Genomic DNA, 23,158 nt, shown 5'->3' with positions numbered 1-23,158 from the left:
TAGATACAGTGGTGTAAGAGGTGTCACTCCTGAACACCCAATAAAAATTAAGAATAAAAAACATCCTGAAAACTTTATAAATTAAAAGACACAAATGTTACCCTAGCCACATATAATTTGACTTAGTTTTCAAGTCAATAAATTCACTCAATATCAGTGTTGTAGCTCCAAAATCAAATCCTTTATATTATAATTGTTGCAGATGTATAAAGACAAAGAGTTGAAAGTTGTGAAGTTAACAGCCTGCAGCTCACCTCTAATTGGAAGCAAAGGAGGCAAGAATCAGTATCTATCCCGGAAATTTTGCAGGAAAAAACAACCACTATATCACCGTCTCTCCGGTATATTTGCTGTCAGTTCAGAGCAGATAAAAATAGAATGTGATGAATGCCATTTTCAGAGCACGATAATATTTATATGTGTTGAATAAATTATATGTAGATATATTGCCCCCCAGTAGTTCTATTCAGATTTTTGTTGTCACTGCTTTGGGCAAAACTTTGTTAACCACCTGAGCGTTACACTGAGGTCTAGATTTCTGTACCAAAAGTGATCCACTGTTTTTCATGAATTTTTTTTTTAAATTGTAGACCTGTAACTTACAGAAATATGTCCGATCAAGGGTTCTAGTAGATAATATGAATATAAAAAATGTTTGAAACACACAATCATGTAAAAAAAAAAAATTACTTTTAATAAAATTAAAGGAAAAACACAAAAATCAGCAATGTAAACAAATCATAAATACTGAAAAAGCAATAACTCTGTATATTGTAAAGTACTATATTATTCTAAAACACCTCCCTAGTGTGGCAATTTTTAAAACTTTGATTCTGTATTTATTGGAGTTTGTTTTGAATTATTTTGTATTTGATTGGATACGGGAGTTTGTATCCAATCCAATACAAAATAAGAATTTGAATTTCCAAGTTATTTACTTTTATTTTATTTTTTTTTATTTTCTTGTATTGGATTGGATGCTGGAGTTTGTATCCAATCCAATACAAAATGACAGTTTGAATTTACCAGGTATATACTTTGTAATTATTTGAATTATTTTGTATTGGATTGGATATGCGAGTTTGTATCCAATCAAATACAAAATATAAATTTGAATTTCCAAGTTATTTACTTTTATTTTTTTTTTTATTTTTTGTATTGGATACGCAAGTTTGTATCCAATCCAATACAAAATGACAGTTTGAATTTACCAATTATATACTTTGTATTTATTTGAATCATTTTGTATTGGATTCAATACAGGAGTTTGTATTGAATCCAATACAAAATGAATGAATGAGTTTCAGTTTGAATTTCCCGCACACGCGCCGACGTCATCACGCACGCAGGGAGGAGCCGTCCGGTTTTTTTTTCTCCGCCGGACGGCTTCTCCCTGCAGAGATCATCCGGCGCTGGAGCGAGGACGACGTGGGACGATGAGCGGGTCCAGGTAAGATGCCGGCCGGCATCTTGTGTTCCACCAGCCGGCATCTTGTGATCCGCTGGCCCGGCGGATCACAGGATGCCGGCGGGCGGAACACAAGATGCCGGCCGGCGGAACACAAGATGCCGGCCGGCTTCTTACCGGTCCCGCTGTCACCCGACGAAGGCACCCGACGCTGGAGAGATCGGCGGACGATGATCGATGGAGGACGACGCTGGATGAGCACAGGGGGACCAGGTAAGTATGGATGTACAAAATCTCGGGCTTAACCATCCTTGCAGTTTTTTTTTGCCCGAGCGAAGGTCGGGCTTAACTGCAAGGTGGTTAAAAGACTATAGCCAACAACTGACAACTCTTAAGCTACGTATCACATCCAACGGTTTTCGCCCAATAGGCGGCTCAGGGTCGATATCAGCCGGGAATCTGGTGTGTGTATAGCGCCCGTCGTCCATCGGCGGATCTACGGACGATGGACGACTAAGGATCCTAATGCAAGGGAAGGGGGAGAGCGCGCAGCGGGGTGCCGCTCCATCGCTCTCCCCTCTCCATAGAGCAGAACGGTGCTGTATGTACAGAGCTCATTCATGCATCGTGCAGTGCTGCACATATGTTATATATTGCACATATGTATGCGGCTTTACCCTCAGCCATGAGATGAATGAGACTGCATGTGATAAATTTATAGACATTTGCTGCTAACACCTCCAATTGTTTGTAAAAGTATTGCCAAAACTTTTTATTTCCTTTGGAAAAAACTGCAATTGCTGTATTGCTGCTGGTTAGTTTCCACTTTCTGTCTTGAAAATGCAACAGGAAAAGAGTAGAAATCTTCCCACAGCAGTTTATTTATCCCTAATGGAATATTTCCTTGCACCTGTTAGTACCATGACAAATCAGAAATTTAGGATATCCACTTACTTTCTGTCTTGGCAACAATGGTCACAAAGACTTATAAGACTGCATTTCCCAAAAGGGACATGGGGATAAAAACTTGGCAGATGGTCAAAACCTTTCCTATTCTAGGTCAAAGTTTTCCTTTACACTTTAAACCAACTTGTACATTATCTACAAAATACAATGCTGTGTTCTTTATTATGTATGAGTATAGTATATGTCATTTTGTAAATATCATTATATATTACCTTGGCTGCTGAGTCAAAAGGGATGAACCAACATTAGTTTGTAAAACTTTCAGTAATTTTACAAGTCTCCTTGACCTATACAATATACACAAACAATATCAGTTCCCAAAATATGTTCTTGTTTTATCATTTTTAATGATATCCAGAGCCTCAGAGTTTGTTTGGCTGAGATGTTATCAGTCTGCTGCAGGCAGAAGGAAGCATCACCTCAGTCTTCTCTTCACCAATCAGACCCCTACACTGTAAGTTTGTAGCAAGTTGGAAGGTGAAAAGCCAAAACCCATAAACGCCTATGTCATCCCTGAACCAAAAACCCAGCTGATGAAGTAGATACGGACCTTGTTGACACCTGAACAGGGTTGGCGCTGACTATCTAGAGAGGGAAAAGCAGATTAGGACACTGTCAGGGGAAGTAAGGGGTTACACTGATGGATGTCCCAGCATGCATTTACCAACAATTTACTGGTGGAGGTCCACTTTAAAGAAGTAATTTGAGTACATTGAAAGCAATGATGATAAAAAAAAACCTATATTTACATACTCAAAGCTACACAGGGTTATAAGCTACAAAAGGTTTATTGTGCTTCAATAAAACAGGTTTTGCCATTTGGGTAACACTGCACACTTAAGGGCTCAGTTACGGAAATAAAAGGCAGGCGACCTGTAACAGCCTCAGGCTGAAAGAAGTTAGATTCAAGTAAGTCAGCATTAAGGTATAACCAAGCTGTATGGAGTACACACACACACACACAAGTTGTGCTTCTTAAGAGGGTGTGTGACACAGTCATGCATTCTACCAGCTGTAAGAACACATTTTAGCATGCTACAATGTGTAGTTGGCGCACTGCAGGTTGCACATACATATCTGTACAATACACTTCATAATAACATAAAGCAAAATATGCAGGGAACCTCTAAGGCTACCCAGATAACAATTTAAAAAGACTGCAGCCAAATATAAGATCTTGCTCCCATTAATGGAATGATCTATTGCTACCTAGAAAATTCACTAGTCTTAAATCTAGCACATAAAAAAGGGCAATGAGTTCACCCAGCCTAATGCACAAAACATCCATCCTGTTTTAACACTTGTTAGCAGGTGCAGAAGAAATTCAACTTATTTAATGTCAAAACAAAATTTGGTATACAGGCAGAGCAAATCAGAGCTGGGGGCTACATCCAGATACAATGCCACAGCTGCATGCAGTGTGCATGTTGTCCCAAGCACTAATTTGCACATAAGAACCAGAAACATGTTTTCCTGTACCTGTAAGACATTAATGCAGATTTACTAGTTAGGTTATTGTATGCATTGATAAATCAGCAGCAAATATGCAAAACAGATATTAAGCCACAGTTTAAAATTGTCCAAGGCTTTGCAAAATATCTGTAGGATACATTTGGCAAAATGGTGCTATGGTGCATCATGTGTGTTGGGTCACAGCAGATGGCCTTAGATGGCTGATTTAAGGGATAAGAGGTCTGTTAATGGTGAGCTTCTTGTGCAAATCCAAATGACACGCCCTGCTTGGGGGTGGCATTAGGTGGCTGATCCAATGGATAAGAGGTCTGTTGAACGGTGAGCTTCTCGTGCAAATCCCAATTTAGGGTGGATATTAAAAAGAAAAACACAATTCTAACACTATGAAACAAACTTTCCAATACTCCCAAACAGAGGGGTAGTACCAAGTAACGACAAGAGCACCGCTCTTAAGTCTGACAATTAACGTCCACAAAGCTCACGTCCACTACGTGGATGACTTCTGAGCTTCTCTGGCTTGACGCAGTCCATAAAGCCATTTTATAACCCTGGCATTCCGCTCGATGATTGAGATACCATACGGAATACGTGCGGAAGCTGGTGTCTCCTCAGGGGTGGCTGCACTAACCTGAGACTGGGCATACTCTGAACTTTCAGCGCTGACACTGTGGATCTTGAGCGATACAATGTCCGAGCTGGCACGAACAAAGTGTTCTGCTCCAATGTTAGAAACTTCACCAGGGTCCAGTCCACAGTAATTGAAGAAACGTTCAAGGTCTGCGCTGGCTCGAGAGTAGCGGTCGCTCAAGTCGGACTTGGAACGATGCAGAAGGGTTTGCTTTTTACCTGGATCATTTGGGGTGCTGGCAGGTGAACAGATAGGGCTGTCAAAAGCCAGACAAGATTTTGTGGGGGTTTCAACCAATGACGTAACAAGGATCTCCGGACATTTAATGGGGGATACTACATCAGCTGGTCGAACGTCAACTCTGCGCACTGCCATGGTGCTGGGAGCTCGCTGGCTGGATGGGGTGCTTGGCGTGGATGAATTTTGTGTCTTCTCCACTTCCTGCCATGGAACTTTGTCTGCCCGTGGAGAAGTCAGTGGGCTGTCACATATATTAATCAGATTGTTAAGTATTTCCAGATTCAAGGAACTTTTAGGAGCTCTGTTCTCTCCTCGATGAGAAGTGGGTGAACATCTACGAGTGGGAGTAAGCAGCACCCTCCGAACACCCGGAGAGAAAAGCGGCTGTCTAGCTAGTGCTGGTCTTATGGGTTCCTGCTTGGTACTGGCTACTTGTTTGCTCTTTACATACTTCGCCTTGTCAGCTTCCAACCTTTCCACCGCACTGGGCTTCCTCGCTCCATTTTCAGCCTGTCGTCGAAAGTACTCGGGGCCTTTGTTCAATATGCGAAAGGGCATCACCGAGGTGAGCGGGGCTCCCATCCCAGCAGACTGCAACGTGCCAACAGACATGGTCACCTCCTGCCGTTCTCAGTTCAGACGTTTTACTGTGATGACAAGCGTTCTTCACATCACACAGCGCCTTGTCACTTCTTTCACGCTCCTGTGCAATGCAGAGAGAAAGATTAACTTACTGGTACCGTTTACAAGTGTGTGCCGGTCTGACAGCATCACGCACACAAAGCCACAGGCTGCAGGATCACACACAGCTAGAGGCGGAGTCTCCCTTTACACTGGATAGATTGTTCTCCTCCCCCCTCCAGCTGCTCTCTTCCAATCCTTTCCATAGTCACCTCTTCAAAAATCAAGCTCCCACCCACCCTGAGTGGCAGTTGCTGGCATCAGGATCACAATCCAGCATTGCACAGAACCCCCCTTCCCTCTCCCCTTTCCCTGGACATCTGTCCCAAAATTGCAACAAATGCCTGGGAATTTTCATTTTGTTGTTCTGGGACATAAAGAAAAGAATATAAGTTACAATGTATATTTTCTGCTGAGTTACTAAACATAAATGGTTCAGTTACTGATTATGAATGAATCTGATGGACACAATTGTTTAAATGTGCACCAGCTAGCACTTGTAGTCCTTCATTATCTAGGATTTATACAGCGCTTTTTATGCTTTTCAAATATTAATAAAATATTTTTATTAGCAGCAAATTGACATTAGTATATGTTAGGATCTCGGAACCTTTAATGGATATGTATGCTATTGCTGATTTGCATGCCATGTTATGGCAGTCGGAGGTGTCAGGGTAATAAATTGAACATACAAATGCACAGTTTACGGATCTCGATGGGTGACATTAATGGCGGTCACGTGACTATGTATCATCAATATTGGGTGGGCAACCAAGCATCTCCAAAGCAACCGGTGACCCAAATTACAAAAAGCATCCCTAGGGAATGGGGGTTGGTGTAACAGCAGCTTTTGCACCCCTCCTCCTATTGTGATAGCTAGAAATAAAGAAGGAGGGGGCCGCTGGCAATCCCCTCACACCCCAATCATTCTGTGATGTTCACAATGACCCGTCTATTAGGGCTGACACCAAAAGCAAAGGGGGAGGTGAGACACTAAGGAGAAAGTGCAGCTTATTTGGCACAATAGACTAAAGGATTAGACTAAAAAAATACAGAAGATAACCTTACCTCCCCCTCTCAGGAGTCTGAGCAGCCTTGCAAAATTTGAACAACCTGAAGCAGCATGTCACACCTGAGTTTGCAAGGCACTTGCCATTCCCTATTTCTATGCATGACCTAAACCCCCAAAAAACAAACTTACCAGGTCAGTGAACACAGAGGGGGGTCAAGGTTCTCTCTCCCAGTCCTGGTGCCTACATGGACTTGCTCCAAATCACCTGGCTCTATGTATAACCCCACCCCCCGGAGCCAGCACACCTCTTCCTGTTTGTGTAATGCTGTGACTATTCCAGTAATTAACCCCTCATTATAGTCTGGGAAAAATGAAGACGTTGCCCAAAGCAACCAACCAGATTCACCATTGCGTTCAAAAGAGAATCCTGATTGGCTGGCATGGGTATAAGCTTCAAGTTATTTTGATTTTTTTAGACAAAATCCTAGTTCTCAGCAGCCTATAGTGTATAGCACATTCTCATGTCCTTCTTTTCCATTATCTATTGGTTATACTTAAGCTTTGGAGAGATTAGGGAAGAGTTAACAATTTGTTTTTATGTCTGTTTCTGTCCCTGTGACACCTATGCAAGGAAGCAGTTATCACAGAGACAAACATAAATTCTAACCCTTTCCAAGAAATGCATTTTTGTGTTATGTCTCAATAAGGAAGCACAATATTATTATCCAGTATTTAAACAACAGTTTGTCAAAGTCCATAGTCATATTACTAGCTGTCTCTCAAAAGGTTCCATAACAGCAGCGTCCCTACCATCGACATATGCCATTTAGTCAGTCTAAGGTCAGCTTTTCGGGGAAAGTCAATTCATCTAATTACATGTTTTTAGGATGTGGGAGGAAATCCAAACATACAAACTCCATGCAGACAGTCCCATGGTCAAGAATACAACCTGGGTCTCTGCAAAGGCTAGAGCACCATTGTATACCACTACACCTTAGCCACTGTACGGAAACATTGCAATAACCACCTGACAGAGGCTCTGGCTCTTCCCCCGCTTTATTTGCTTTTGCATTCATACATTTACCAATCCTATGCAGCTGCACAGAATGCCATTACAATAGGACAAGGGGTGCTAAAAGAATTTGCCTTTATTGTTATGGTGTCAGTGGAGTAGCCATTTCTGCAAACCTATTTGATTATCCCTAGGAAGTGCGGATGAACAGGTAATAGGAGGGCGGTGCAGTATTAGTGGTGGAAATCACCAAGGAGAGGCAGAACGTAGGAGCGGGGCAACTTTGGTGGCTAATCATTTTTTTTTTTTTTTTAAATCAGCAAAGAATGAGTTATCAGTCAATTTGCACCCCTTGGGGTTGAGCTAGCTCCTCCTTTCCACCATTTTTACAATAGCAAAAACTAAAAATGCGAAGCTAGCTATGTTCATTTTTTTCTGTGCTAAAACAAAATGTGTAGCAAAATGATTTGGACCTGGTTGTGGGGGGCACCAAAGTCAAAGTTTGTTTAGGGTGTTGTAAAGCCTTAAGCCAGCTTTGCATTTATAGATGAATAATATTGTGCATGGCGTCAATTCTACTGATCCTTGAAGTAAAAACTTTTTGTAAAGCTAAAACATCACTTTCAATCCTAGATATTGTCCAGTTATGCGTAATGAAAACATTGCTTGCGTTATGCTTCAGTGACCACACTGTTACCCTTGCCATCTGAAATAACAGAAATGTGGCTGGGAATTCGATGAAAGGGTATTTATGGCTTTCAAAAAATATGTTAAAAAAAGTCTACCTTCCCATCTTGGCATGCTGATAGTGGCATTTCTTCTAATGTGAATGTAAAAAAGGTTTAAATTTGATGGACATTTGTGTGTATTTGGTGCAAGGTGTTACAGCAGGTGCAGATTCTGCTTAAATAAACTAGGAAAACCTCTAAAAAAACAAACAAAAAAAACAACCTTGTTCATTTTGGTCGGGTGTTACACAATTGCAAGTGTTTTGTTAACTATCTTAAATGTTAAAAAAAAATTCTGTGTAGTATTCACACTTCCATGTTATCTCAAATGGTTTATTTATCCCTCCAAGTCTTTATCTTGAAGAACAGAATGACTAGCCTTAATTTTGTAAATAGAGAGAGTGTGGAGTGGATAAGTAGTTTAGCAAAAAGCCCAGGGAAGGCTTGGAACAATTCAGCTCACAATGATCCTTTGTGTTGTCAGCCCAATGTTTATTAATGCAGGTCAATGGGTATTTTACTGTACACAAAGAATCTGCATGTATTGAAAGGATTTTCTGCATATGCTTTATTTTGCATTAACATACACTTTGACTAAAAAACACAACTATTCCTACAATTTCCATATGACAGCACACAATATCTAAACCAATGTTTCTCAACCAGGGTTCCTCGAGAGATTGCTGGGGGTGCCTTGGATAGTTTGTGCTTCTTGGGTGACATTCTTCCCACTGGCTATCAATGTAAGGAGCATTCTTCCCACTGACCACTACACTATGTAAGCTGTGGATATAATAATTATAGCAGGGCTTCCCTAAGATCTGAAAGCTATTTTAATGGTTTCCCTAATATAAAAAGGTTGAGAAAGGCTGAGACAAACATTACTAGCTAAAGCATGGGTGGGCAAACTTTTTGGCCCAGGGGTCACAATGGGTTCTAAAATTTAGCAGGATCAGATGGATGGAGCGCCGAGACGGGTGTCACATCATGACATAACCCTGCCCACTCCCCCATCGCAGATCTGAGCCTGCGATGGGAGGGTGAGTGAGTTGTTCTGCCCACTTTCCCGAGCCCGGGATTTGTACACCGAACGTGGTCCGCAGCTCTGGCCGGTGCGCCCCCCTGACGAGGTCCTTCTCCTGACACCGCTCGGGAGGGCATCGGCGAGAGACGCGGACCGCGGATCTACTTCAGCGGAGCCGCTGAAGTGGAAACAGTGTTAAACGGGCCGGATAAAAAAAGCCTAACGGGCCATATATGGCCCGGGGGCCGTAGTTTGCCTATGCCTGAGCTACAGCATAAAGTTTGTGACCCTGTACAAAACAGGTTACAAATAGTATTTATATGATGAGGTATATTATATATAGAGGGGATGAACATAACAGACAGATACAGACACAGATACAGAAGGAGAGGACCCTGCCCCGAAGAGCTTACAATCTTCCTGCTCTGCTGGGACACCAGCTTAGTCAGAGAAGGCTAAAAAAAGGAGTTACCCTTTAAATGTGTCAGGTTTTAATACTAAGGCTGTTCATAATTAAGAATCCTATAGAAAATTTTGACCTATTTCTCTTTATCTACGGCTTTAATGCCAGCTCGGCTAGCGATGTGTCTGGCTCAAGCCGTGACATGCCAGTTTGGACTGGGCAGCCTCTGGGAGGATTTGGGTTCTGGTTCTATTTTAGGGCAGGGCTGCCTGACTCAGGAGAATGGCGACAGGAGCTCCACCTTAGCGCTCAGGAGGAAATATTGAAAATCTCTGTATCATCATCCCCTGTATCCTGACCACAAGTCTCGGCACGCTAAATGAAGGTTAGGTTAAGGTTACATGCGTTCTACTTTCTTGTTCAACCAGGACGCTGTATTCTTCAAATCTATTAGGTACCCTGATAATAGAAAATGTTTTATTATGGGTATAAACAGCTGCCAGTGTGTTGTGTATAATATTACACCACCTATATCATCTTGAGTCATCTCACATGCCACGCAGACAGTCACCAGCGCTGCCAGAGCTACTCACGCACTTTTCTGTCAAGACTTGTACCAGACACCAGCTCAATCCCCTATCAGATAGGAAAGATAAACGTCATTTTTTCATGGTTTAAAATAGTAAAAAAAAAACTAGTAACTTACAATAGAAATCACAATTTTGGAAAAGCAAAACACTGTTATATCTTTTGCCCTGATAAGCTTGTGTGTAAATATGGAACAAAACAGGATATGTAGTGAACTGGGGCTGTCAGCTACTGTATCCTGGTCAGATAAGGCCGGGGGCCAAAAAAACAAAGTTTTTGCTGACTTTTTAAAGTCAAACAAATGTAAAGATAAAAATATATGGTAGCTGGTTTACATGCCAATGGTTTTGTGTTTATCTCCCTCCAGTTTAAGATTTTTAAACCTTGGCAGAAATGTTGCATTTCTCCTGCAATTCACCAAGGCTAGATACACACGTGCAATAATTATCGTTTTTTATTATTCCCGATTTTTTTTTTAATTATCGTATTGTGCACAATTCTGTACATGGTGTAACGATACGATCGTTCAAATATAATCCACCAATAATGTACACACTAGATATGATTGTTTGTGAACGATTGTTTGAACGATGCAGGAAGTGACATGTGCAGGAGAAAATGTATCACAGAACAATTCATGATCACTGAACGATGGCACACACAATAGATTATGAACGATTGTCGCCCAATCAAATCCGCCGGAACAGTTGTTCGTTTCCAGAGAGATTCTTGGTTTGATGGCGTCATTGACCAGTCGTTGTGCACTTTTTTTGTTAACAATTATTGATCGATCTGTCATGGATCGTTCGTTTCCAACGACATTTATTGCACGTGTGTACGCAGCCTAACAATTACCGGTCTGGTCCTTCTTACAAACTGTGAATGGACTGAAAGGCAACAGACTGATGGGCCATCACTCAGCTCTCAAATACAATCAGCATGATCCTTGCACAGCAGCACAGCTGATTGGCTCATTGTGCTGCTTTTCTTTTTTCATTTTGAGCTTTTATTGTACAGGGACTTTCCAGATACTGATTTCAAATAATACTCACACATTGCATTACAAAATGTATATTTAGGAGTGTGTTAGAGCAGTGTTAATTTGGGTTTTCACATTTCCTTTTAGGATTTATTATAAGATGATTTATTTTAAGGCATTACTGGAAATGATACACAGGTAGCTGTTATGATGTATTAAAGCTTTATTATTTTGCAGCACAGTCATGCTATAGTAGTGCACTAGTTATATTTTACATTAGCAAAAATTACTTAAGATTTGGGAACCATACAGAGATGACAATAATAGTGGATGATTACATGAAGACCTGGTTTATATGGATTACATATTAATGACTGTGTGACACTTACATACAGACACTCTCCAGGATACAAAAGCCTGTGTGCATGATTGTTTAGAAAAAATATACTCATTGGTAGGTGTTGAGCCTCTGCCATAATCAGCAAGATTGCACAGCACAGAATGACTTACCTGTGTGTAGCAATGGCAGCTCCAAGATCCTGTAATCACTGCGTCCTAGGATGGTGCTGTTGACTCCATTTCAGACCTCTGAGTGATCCTCTCCATTGTATGGTCACTGATGATGTTACTTCTGCACCAGCACAAGTTACATTGTCTCCAGTAGCTATTGTATGCACCACTGCCGCCCATTACACACAAACGTACCAAACAAAAAGCCATCAGGAGCCATTTTTTTTTATAACATAAAAGACAATGCGTTCTATGTTTGTCAATTAATATCATCCTCTGCTGACTTTTTGTTTTATTGAGTTTAAGCCTACTTTAACCAGAAAACAGAAGATTCTTTTGAGGGAACAGGCTGTGCTGTAATATAATTATGTAGGTGTTTTGTTTAATATAAAATATAATTTCTGGTTTAAATACATACCAGGTACACTACAGAGACTTGAGATCATGCAAATGCAACAAGTTACTTTTGTTTGATGCTATTGTGTGAGACACTGACTTGAAATGTGTGAGAGCAGGGAAGGGAGATCTCCTGACTGGTGTTTGTAATCTGTTCAGCAAAGAGAAGGAAAAGGATGGCACAACCTTAAAACTACAACCAAAACATTTTTTTTTTCTTTCACTTCAAGAAGGAAGGAGTTTGTTTTTAATGCGGCATTTTCTGTATCTGTTGGGGAAATTTGTTATAACTGTCTCACCCAGAACAGAAAAGTTTCATGTTTCTACAGTATGAAAGAAAAAAAAAACATGTAGGACCATTAGAAGGGCAAAGAAAGATTAGACCTGTTATTTTTGTGACAAATGTAAATGCTCTCCTTCTCCGAAAGCCCCATCTCTTCTTTGAGGTCCCCTTCTTGGTACTTTATAATTAAATATCTGATATCTTCCGAATGGTCACAAGACTTCTGTCTTTTCTGATAAAAGTTAGCCCTGGATGATGAGTGAAGACTGACACTTTGGGTCTGATTTTTTAACGCTCACCAAGGCTGGAGAGAATACGCTTTTATAGGTGAGGCTGGGCGATCCAGCAAACCTCGAATGGCTCTGGTCCAGGTTTAAAAACATTTGCTAAAAAATAGCAAATGACTTTTAAGAAATCCATTACAGGTTTGCTGCTTGCTGCATTACCCAGCTTTACAGATAAGAGTGTATGCTCTCCAGCCTTGGAGAACTTTATTATTCAGGCCCAATGATGGAAATACCTGGCCTGAAATGTCATGACGGTGGGCTATTGGGGTTGCAGGAGCAGACAACAGAGAGATTTTAATGCAAACTGAAGACAAAGATAAATGGGGTGTTTTCAATGCAAGATTCCCCTCTACCTGTTCACCACCTTATAAGCCTTAATGGATAGGAAGAAAGAATATTTAGCACACTCTTGCCATGTGTCATGTGTATCGCAATGATATGAAAATGAAATGAAGGACATATGTACATGAAAACAGGTACTGAAGGGGAACAGCTTAGAATTGAATGTGAGTATTGCAGCTTTAGCCTTTCTTAATAACATCTGGGGACATTTAAAAAAAAAAAAAGTTTGGCTTTAACCTTTAAACTAAAAAAAGCTTCCACTAACCTCTCAGGTTTCTTTCACATAGCTGTCTTGTAATTAGGCGCAACTTGATTTTCTCATATAAGATTTGCTGACGTTAGCAGGGTTGGACCTGGGAGCAAATAGAAATATTAATATAATATGTATATTTTATATAAATGTTTTATTTTTTGTAGACATCATACTAAAACTAAATATAGCAGGCATCGGATGACCCAACCCTACGCACACCCGTCCTGCAGTTATTTTGTGATAAAACACCCTAAAAATGATTTCCATTTTAATTAATGCAAATTATAGGTTGGTGTGTCGACAATGTCGACATTGGCAAGATTATCGTCAATACGGCCATAACGTGCAAGTAATACTGGGCTTGTCCTGATCATGTAAATAATAACACAGCTGGGAGACATAAAACATTACAGGGTTGCATTGCTACCTTTATTAGTTCAGCTAATTTTAACAAGCTACTGTTGGTGTACTATTTTCATTTTATAGAGGTTGATTCTGAAGGTCATTGCTGACATTACTGGATATAGCTGTGCTTAAAGAGACCCTGTCATGACTCTAATATCTTGCTTTTATTACTGAACTCAGGTATGTTCTGAAAAAGCTGGAATTCTTCCTTACTTAAAGAACAATCCTCCAGAATATATGACAAATGTGCAGCTGCTGCCTCCACCCTTTTTTATTGCCCCCTTACTAAAGTGATGTTCTTTATTAACCAATAAAAATGTGCAGGCAAGTTTCTGCACTCATCAGGGGAAGCCAAAGTTTTGCTGGTTGGCATAGCCTGGGATTTAGCCATAAATACAAGGTATTAAAGGTACTTTTCTATCTGCGTGAAGCTGCAAGGATTTTCTGATGGGAATCCCCAATTGCTATATTACTGTCTGGGACTGTAGGAATCCTGATTCAGGCTAAAGTTGGTAGGCTGCTCTTCCAGTAGACCAGAATATACCTATAAAGACTTTAGGAAAATAAAATTGATGTTTTTAAATCAATTTGGATTTTAACTATGTTTAAAAGTAAACTCACCACCAGGAATTAAACAAAAATGTATTTAAAGAAGTTTTCAGCCTTCAGCAAGAAAATGAAACTTGGCTTAAAAACATCAAGCCTCTATGGGGTCATGAAGAAAGTCATTGGATGATAAGACTTCTATCTTTTCTTGTTAACATTGTTGTAGCTGAGACACCTGTTGAAATAAATATAAAGAACATGTTCTAGATATGCAAAAAAATGTGTATAGATATCTAATTATCACATCTATTATAAAGACAAATGTATGTGGACTCCCCAAATCAATAAGTTCAGCTGAAGTGAAGGTACTGTTAATCATAAAAATATATTTTACAAAATTAGGTGCTTTTAACCTTTGATGAAGGCTAATTTTTCACAAGACTGTTCCCTGTGCACAAGGGCAGCTCCGTAAAGAAATGGTTTAATGAGTTTGGTGTGGGGGAACTCAAGTGGCCTTAACACTACTTTGCAACTTTAGAATCAGTTGGAACACTTTCGACCAACAAATGCTACTGCATGTTTTGGCTGAACCTGCAATCACGTTCATAGACACGCTTGTGGGGAGCTTTTTACACAGGAATGGAGACTATTATAGGCAATAAGGTGGCTACAACGGGTCTTGAAAAGGGAAGAATAGCCAGGATGAGGGCGTGGAGGAACATCAGGTCACTGACCATGTCTCAGCTTTCTGTCTGTCCTTTATACACTTCTTAGATTTTGTTATATTGATTGATTTTCTAAAAAGGGCTACATACATGGTGAAAAGTTTGTGCTTCTTGGCCTTGCTTTGAATATGTTAGGAATTTTTATGAAATTGATAAACTTTCTTTGCTTGAAATAAAGATATTTATATCATAACGCAGAATATTTATTCTTTATATTTATATATATATATATATATATATATATATATATATATAAATATATATATATATATATTTATACAGTGGTACCCCAGTATAAGTCCACTTTGGAATAAGTCCAACTTGGTATAAGTCCTGTTTGGACACAAAAAATTTAGCTTGGTATACAACCTTTGTGCTAGAACTTGTATGGGTCAAAACACAGCGCGTTACCCTTATTTACCTCTCTCGAGACAAAGCCACGACTGCCCACGAGCGTCAGTACGCCAGTTGCTACCATTCAGTGAACAACCCGCGCTATAACTCTCTGTGAATTACAGAACATTTCCTCCCTTCTCAGCACCATCCTAGTAGGCACTCGACTCTTCTCAGCAAGGTAAAGCGAGGTTACATTTTCATTTATTTCATCTAATTGCTTTTGTATTTATGTACTTTAGTATTACGCAGTGTTTAATATTTTTCATACAGCCCCATCAATGTATAATATGCCAATAACAATAGCATTATAAATATATATATATATTATGTATTATATATATATGAATATAATACATAATATATATATATAATATATATATTTATTATGTGGTTGCAAGATCCTTTATTAAAACAAAATTTCCACATATGTGTACACACACTCAGGTAATGAAAAATGATCATTGATTCTAGCGACAAAAAAAAGATTATTGAATGAGCGCTGTACTTCTATTGCAGCTGTATATCGCCTATCGTTCATGGATCCATCAGGACGGATTTGTGAACAATATTGGACAACCCCTGTACACACGTCAGAGTCTCAACTAAGACGAGCACAACAGCTCGTAATTGGAAAGAATCATCTGATGTGTGTACAAGGTTTGGAAAAAGTGATGCTCATCAAACTTATGTGAGTGTTATTGTCAAGTGTCCACAAACTTTATTTCCATAGTATATATATTAAATTTTCTGTAATACAACCATTGCAATGCTTTATGACTTTTACCAGCCAAAATGGTAAGCTCTTCCTTTTAATAATGGGAAAACAAAAACACATAGACAGGTGATTACATTACAAACACGTAGTTTCTCTATAGCAGTGTTTCTAAACCTTTTTAGCATGGGGAATCCCCTTGAAATAACTTTCAGGTCTTCAGGGAACCCCTGGTATAATTACTATATGCACAGATCACAGTACATTAGTGTGACAGTCTCCTACATTGCTGGCTAGTAGGATGAATGCCACCCTTATAGATAGCCAAAAAGATATTTGGTGTCACTTATCTGACCGAGAGTCACAAATTGCTCATTGCTCAAGGAACCCCTAACAACCTCTGGATGAACACTTGAAAAACACTGATCAAGAGAGAATACAATATACATTAAATATAATACTGCCGCCATGTGGCGGACCTACTAATTACAGTTTATTTATGAGAATGGCTGCTGTACATATGTCTGTATAAACAGCTAACATTTTTTTTTTTGTGAAAAACCAATCTAAACCAGTCTAATAATAAGAGAGAGAGAATAAAAAGATGTAAAATATAATACAGATTTTTTTGTAAGGTGCAGTATGCACAAACTAATCAAATAAATGATGGACAACATCAATTTGCAACAAATCTTTGGCATTGCATATGCATTTTAATTTGATACTGTTATATGCTCATCTAAATCTAATGTGTTACACTGCAATACATTAGATTAGATCCTAACCTAATTTGCTAAAACATTGCATATAATGAACAATTGTCAGGTCTATTATCTGGTTTAATATGAAGCAATTATAGCTACAGACATCATTGGTTTAAAGAAAATCAAACAGTCTTTATTTTGAAATAGATGTAATTCCAACATGAATGACATTTAGTTTGCTGAAGCATTGTGTATGATCTGCTATTGTAATTTTTGTAATTAAATATTTATTTTATTCACTCTTTGTGGCATCTCATGTTCTGACGCCTCCTTGCAACCAATATTTGTATACATGCACTCCAGTGATGGCTGCATGGTGTTTCTTGTGATGGTGACAACAGTGGATCATATCTATGTGATGTGTGTTTAAAAGAAAACTTGTCTTTATCCAAAAGCCTGTGTGGTAGTGACACTACACATGGGCATAGCTGAAAGTAACAGAACACTTTTATCCAATAAAAAAACCTTAACGAGGTTATTTAGGATATTATTATTATTAATAAACAGGATTTATATAGCACCAACACATTACGCAGCGTTGTACAATAAATAGAGGTTGCAAATGACAGACTAATACAGACAGTGATACAGGAGGAGAGGACCCTGCCCCGAAGAGCTTACAAGCTAGTAGGTGGGGTAATTTACGCACAATAGGAGGGGGATATGTAGTGGTGGGAAGTATAGATGGTTTAAAAAGGCAAAAGAAGATGGGTAGGCAAGTCTAAAAAAATGGGTTTGGAGTGCTCTTTTAAATAAACAGAAAGTAGGAGCAAGCCGAATAGGACGAGGAAGACCATTCCAGAGAGTTGGGGCAGCTCTAGAGAAGTCTTGTAGCCCTGTATGTGATGAGGTTATGAGTGAGGAAGTCATTAGTAGGTCATTGGAGGAGTGGAGAGAGCGGCTGGGGGAATATTTTTTTATCAGGTCAGAAATGTAAGAGGGACAAGAACTGTGGAGGGATTTGAAGGCAAAGCACAGGAGCTTAAATTTGATTCTAAGGTGAAATGGAAGCCATTAGGCTCACCATTAATTTTTTACTGAAAGCTGCAGATTTAAAGATATTGGAAATGTCCTTTAAATTACTAAAATGAAAGCTCATATGAGATCTTAGTGAACAGGTTTCCCCCTAATAAAGGAGAATGGAAGACCAGAATAAACAGCATCCCAGTCCTCCTTCATGCCCTGCCATTTGGGGCCCTGAAGATGGGAGCCCTGGGCAATGGACCAGTTTGGTCTCCTTCCTAAAACTAACCCTGTATAGAACACAAAACCAAAGTGCCAGTCTTACAAACAGGTTGTGATGCCCGACTCGTCTTCCCCTGTTAATCATCTGTTCCAGAGTTTCTTCTTTGCTGGAACAAACAGCCAGGAGCATTCTGTAAGTCAGTCTGGCGGTTTATTTAGCTAGATGACACCCAGGGTGCTCCTCTTAATGATCTGCTGCTCTTGCACAAAGAGACTGAGTCAGCAAGACAGACTCTCCAGGACAAACACATGACTGTCCCTGGCACAGAGCTAAAGACGAACCCTGTGCAATACCTATTGTAGGAAATGCATAAAAAAGTCAAAAGTATTCTTTTGTTACCGGTATGAGACGCGCAAGGTGTTTTTCTGCTGAATTGTGCAGTTGCCTGTGTCTGCCCCTGAAACAGTAGGACAGTCATTATATCACATTGTGCCTGGCATAGTGTGTTCAGCATCTGCTGCTGCATGCAGGGGATGGGCAGGCTTGCTGCTTTGCATTTTCTGGGTAACAGCTGCTCTGTATAATTGGAGGAGGCTGAACACCACAAAATGCTGGCAACACGTGCTCCCCTGTCTATTAATACCCAGGCTCTACCACCCCTGGGGAATTCATCTTCCCATTCTATTCCTCACCCACACCCCATTAAACTTGGAAATGAAATTCTCCTTCCATAAAAAGTTAATTATCTTTGTGTCTGAGATTTCTATAGAGTTTGAATCTGGTGCTCTCTCCACCTCTTTGTGTCTGTGGTACAGCCTTAAAAAAAAATTCAAAAAGAGATATTTAATCAGATCCAGCTCATGTACCAAGGGAGGGAGGTGTCAGCTTTGATAAATCTTCACATTGAAATTCTGCCCTCTAGGTATGAGCAGACTCCTGGATATTACCCTCTAAGGACAAGAGATGACTGTATACCTTCTACATGTTCTTAGGACAATTATACTCTATTATTGCAAAACGCTGACTGCACAAACTACTGGAAAAATTATATAAAGATAACAAAGCACACCCATATGTAGATTATCCACATTTCATAAGCTGTACAAACTACTATACAGTTACTTTTTTTTTAAAGAGACATTTAAAGGGGGTATTGCACTCATATAATGTATTTTCGCTATAGGTGAAATGTGCAATAACACGTATTTGTTATATCATTCGGGAATTCCAGCATTCAACTCTATACCTTTCTTCCTTTTCTCTTTAAATCTCTCTTTGTAAAAAATCTCTCTTTACTGAAAAGATCATAATCTAAGTTTGTTAAAATAAAATAAAATTAATTAAAAATTGTTTTTTATTTTAAATAAAGTGTTTTTGAGAAATTTTAATTGCATTTTTTTACCCATAACCCCACATTGGGCCTGATTTATGAAAGCTCTCCAAGGCTGGAGATGATACACTTTTATAAGTGAAGCTGGGTGATCCAGTAAACTTGGGTTCAGTAACATTCGCTAGCAAATAGCAAATGACTTTGAAGAAATCCATTCCAGATTTGCTGAATCACTCAGGTTCCCTGATGAATGTGTATCCTTTCCAGGCTTGGAGAGCTGTAATAAATCAGGCCAATTGTGTTGCACAAGGTGGCTTTGAGATAAAATGTGATTGAAGTGGAGCTAAACTTTAAAAATTTAGAAAAGGGACAAGCAGTGTCTCTCCTGCAATAAAGAATACTTACCTGACTGTTGAAAGTTCTTCTCATTGTATATTGTCAGATATTCCAGCATACCCCCATCTGCTGGGAATGTAATAACTTCCATACACATGCATGGGAATTACTTCATTTTGGCCTGGCAAAGACTTAAACCCAGAAGCGGGTGAAGATGTTGGAGTGAGGAAAGATGAGCGTACTTAAAGCCTATTTTAGTACAGAAAAGACCTTATTTGCAATAAAAATCTGCTCACAATTTTTTATCTTTTAACTTTAGTCCCAGTTTAAGGATAATGCAACATAAATAGCGACATGCACACACGAAGAACCCTTTTTTACTTTTTAACTTTGCATATAACTACTGTATAGACTTTATGGGGCTCTGTAACAACTAACAACTAATAGGAGAATGCTCGCAGTTCATCACCCGTGTTACATGCCAACCATTCATTTTTATCCCCTACCAGACTCGCGTATAACATATTCTCTTCATTGGCAGCTTTTATCCCCAAATTTTGATCATATGAAACCCAATTAAAGTATTAATCAATTTATCAGACTTTAACACATTGTTGTGCACTTCTTAGTTCAACATCTTTATTTATTGCCATTAAAGTACACTTGCCCACCCAGCCGAAACCTATCCAATCAACTCAAGAACGTTTAATTGCCCCCATTTGCATAACTCCCAATGATTAAAAAATAGCCCCTGACCTAATTTGCAAATGTTGCAGAAAAAATAAACATGAGCTTTTCTTGAACAAAATGTTATGTCAATTTATAAAACCCAGTTTCAATAATGGTTTGAAAAAAATATTGAGTATCAATCTGCATAAGTACTATCATAGGAAATATAAATCTAATCAATTTTTAGTATTGCCACATACAGCATTACAGCACCACCTACTGTACAAGAGCGGTACTACCTGCCTTTACATACACAAAAACCTATACAAAAGAGAAGGATGGAGGTCATTCCATGCTGTTTGTGTGCTTGTTACTTATGATCCAATAAATATTGTTAACAGACTTACTATAAATTTCTCTATTTCAACTCATTTATAAAGAACATTTGCTGTGAACAAATATGACAACATTAACCTGTTTACCAACAGCAAATGGATGGGGGAAATGCTGCTACCGGTATGTGTAACATCCTGCAGCTTGTGTATATAATCCCACATACAGTGTACATTTAATGCACGCTAAATTTGCCTAATACGTTTGCAGTTGTCAGCATTTTTCTTCTGAAACATCCTTTATAATGCTAGAAAATTCTGTCTGAATCAGCTGATAATTGTGTCCAGATAATTTTTTCTCTTGTTAACTGTCATCTATTTTATTTTATGATTTTTATGCATGTGTCAATAAATACTTAAAACTTTATATCTTTATAATTGAAGCTTGTATTTAAATCAATGGGCCTGATTTATTAAAGCTCTCTAAGGCTGGGGAGAATATACTTTTATCAGTAAAGCTGGGTGATCCAGCAAACCTGGAATGGATTTCCTAAAAGTAATTTGCTATTTGTTAGCAAATGTTTTCAATCCTGGACCAGATCTATTCCAAGTTTGTTGGATCACTCAGCTTCTCTGATGAAAGTGTATTCTCTCCAGCCTTAGAGAGCTTTATTAAATCAGGCCCATTACATTCACATTAATAAAAACAGATCAGTATAGTGTACACAAGGCCTTACAAAGTCTCTAAAATATATCTATATAGTATGCAATGGATTCAATCCATTCCATGAACAATATGACGAAAATGTTTATTCAATAAAAAAATGCCATGATTATTTTTGTGCACAATCAGGTTGATTTACTAAAGAAATTTACTTTATCTTACCTAGGTGAATGTGATGAGTTCATTTTGAAAAGATTCCCCAATCATGTGTAAGGAAATCTTTTTTCTTTCTGGATAGTTAGTCAGTGGAGCTGCACCTCATTAGGTAACAGTGCTCAACCCAGAAATTTTTTAATGCTGGGTGGAAGGAAATTTTAGGCGGTGGCAGCCCCAGTATTGTGACCCAACTCTTTAGTAACCCCCCCAAAAAACGGTTGTTTACTGAAAAGTGCCGGGTGGTGCGCCCAGCTAAAAGGGCCTGGGGAGAACACTGGGTAAACTGAGTGATGTATCCTTTGCACGGAGATAATTCACTTTGCTATCTCAATTCTTTTAGTCAATCAACCCCAATATCGAATAAAAATTGATCAGGAGTGGAATTTCTTTTTTTTTAGGTTAACCATTATATTGAAATAAAAACCTGTTTTTTTGTGTCACTATGGATTTTTAAGTTATCTATAATGGTGAAAATGATTTTAATACTGAGGACACATCAAATAAGTAGCTGTATTGAATTCTTATAGTCAATCACAAGCATAAATTTAAAATCAATCACAGTTACAATAGTTAATAATTGATCAGAAATACTAATTGCATATTTTACGCCAAGCATAACTAATATTTCAACCTGGCTGAAGTACAAAGCTGTAAGGATAGCTAAGATTAGTAGAAGAGGGCTTTCATAATGACAATGAAAACAGTGGACATGTTTGTTGGGTGTTACAGTTTTCTATTCATGTTTAATGTAATAATAATAAAGACACATCCATGGTGGTAGTGATGTAAGCTTAGTCACTCAGGGAATAAAACATGTATATTCATTGTAGATATGATGTGGTCATGCCTACTACTAGTCATTAAATCATAATCAATAAATAAAAGATGGAGGCATTTATATTCCTACAATAATGATTGTGTTTGATGTTTGGTTAGTAAATTTCTCATTATGCAACATAATAATTACACCCCCTTCAATTGTATCCCTGATGGTCAATGAAAAACATAATGATTTCTGAATCATTATTAACTAAAATTGCATGTACATTTGGGACATACTGAGATTTAATGTCTTGATTTGCCGCTGAATGCCAGGCCAACCTTCCTTCTTGTACAAGCTCCTCTCCTATACTGAAAATTGCTTACTAGATTGATTTTTTCTGCATACTGTGCACTTCTTACCTCTTTTTTTGTCACTCATAACTGTTGATGATTAATGGGTAGAAAGAAACAAAACACACAGAGAAAACAATTAAGTATATTTCAATAAGACCAAATGACAAAATGACACCTAAACAACTGATCTAAAAACGAAGTCAGATAACAAACATACCAAACATTTATAAAACAAAAGAAGAAAAATGAGATGAAATTACAAGGGTAAAAAAATAATACATGAACCCCAAACTTTAAAGAGATATGTAATTGACTTATAAAGATCAGATTTATCAAGGTACCATTGTAAAGCTTATCTGGTTACATACCACCAGAATTTTGTATTATGTTTCCTTAAATTTTGTACTACCGTGTTTCCCCGATTTTAAGACATCCCCATTAAATAAGCCACCCCTGATTTTTGAAAAAATAATTAAAATAAGACACTCACCCGTGAATAAGACATCCCCCGATATTTGATCCTGTGTGTGTCTCCTTGATGCTGGCTG

At 38.6% G+C, this 23,158-nt stretch overlaps 1 protein-coding gene and 1 long non-coding RNA gene across 4 annotated transcripts in view; both read right to left on the bottom strand.

Annotated features, from left to right (window-relative positions):
- Positions 1–676: 676 nt before the first annotated feature.
- On the bottom strand, positions 677–6,692 carry FAM110A (family with sequence similarity 110 member A). Of its 2 annotated transcripts, none has more exons than XM_072414302.1 (2): positions 6,598–6,692; positions 677–5,418 (listed from the first exon to the last, which is right to left on the bottom strand). In XM_072414302.1, the coding sequence occupies exon 2, from the start codon at positions 5,325–5,327 to the stop codon at positions 4,335–4,337; it is 993 nt and encodes a 330-aa protein (XP_072270403.1). In that variant the 5' UTR covers positions 5,328–5,418; positions 6,598–6,692; the 3' UTR covers positions 677–4,334. The 2 variants fall into 2 exon arrangements, with proteins under 2 accessions (XP_072270403.1, XP_072270404.1); XM_072414303.1 differs by lacking the exon at positions 6,598–6,692 and adding an exon at positions 6,465–6,556.
- A 1,495-nt stretch (positions 6,693–8,187) lies between these two features.
- The window catches only part of LOC140332982 (uncharacterized), a 160,160-nt gene continuing 145,189 nt past the window's right edge, over positions 8,188–23,158 (bottom strand). For both annotated transcript variants that reach the window (XR_011921263.1, XR_011921262.1), the window contains 2 exons: positions 14,240–14,399; positions 8,188–13,313 (listed from right to left, as the gene is read on the bottom strand). This is a non-coding gene — a long non-coding RNA (uncharacterized lncRNA). The remainder of the gene's footprint in view (positions 13,314–14,239; positions 14,400–23,158) is intronic.

This window comes from Pyxicephalus adspersus, chromosome 6 (assembly GCF_032062135.1).
Source record: "Pyxicephalus adspersus chromosome 6, UCB_Pads_2.0, whole genome shotgun sequence".
Taxonomy (NCBI): domain Eukaryota; kingdom Metazoa; phylum Chordata; class Amphibia; order Anura; family Pyxicephalidae; genus Pyxicephalus; species Pyxicephalus adspersus.
This window is presented reverse-complemented; position numbering and strand designations above follow the sequence as displayed.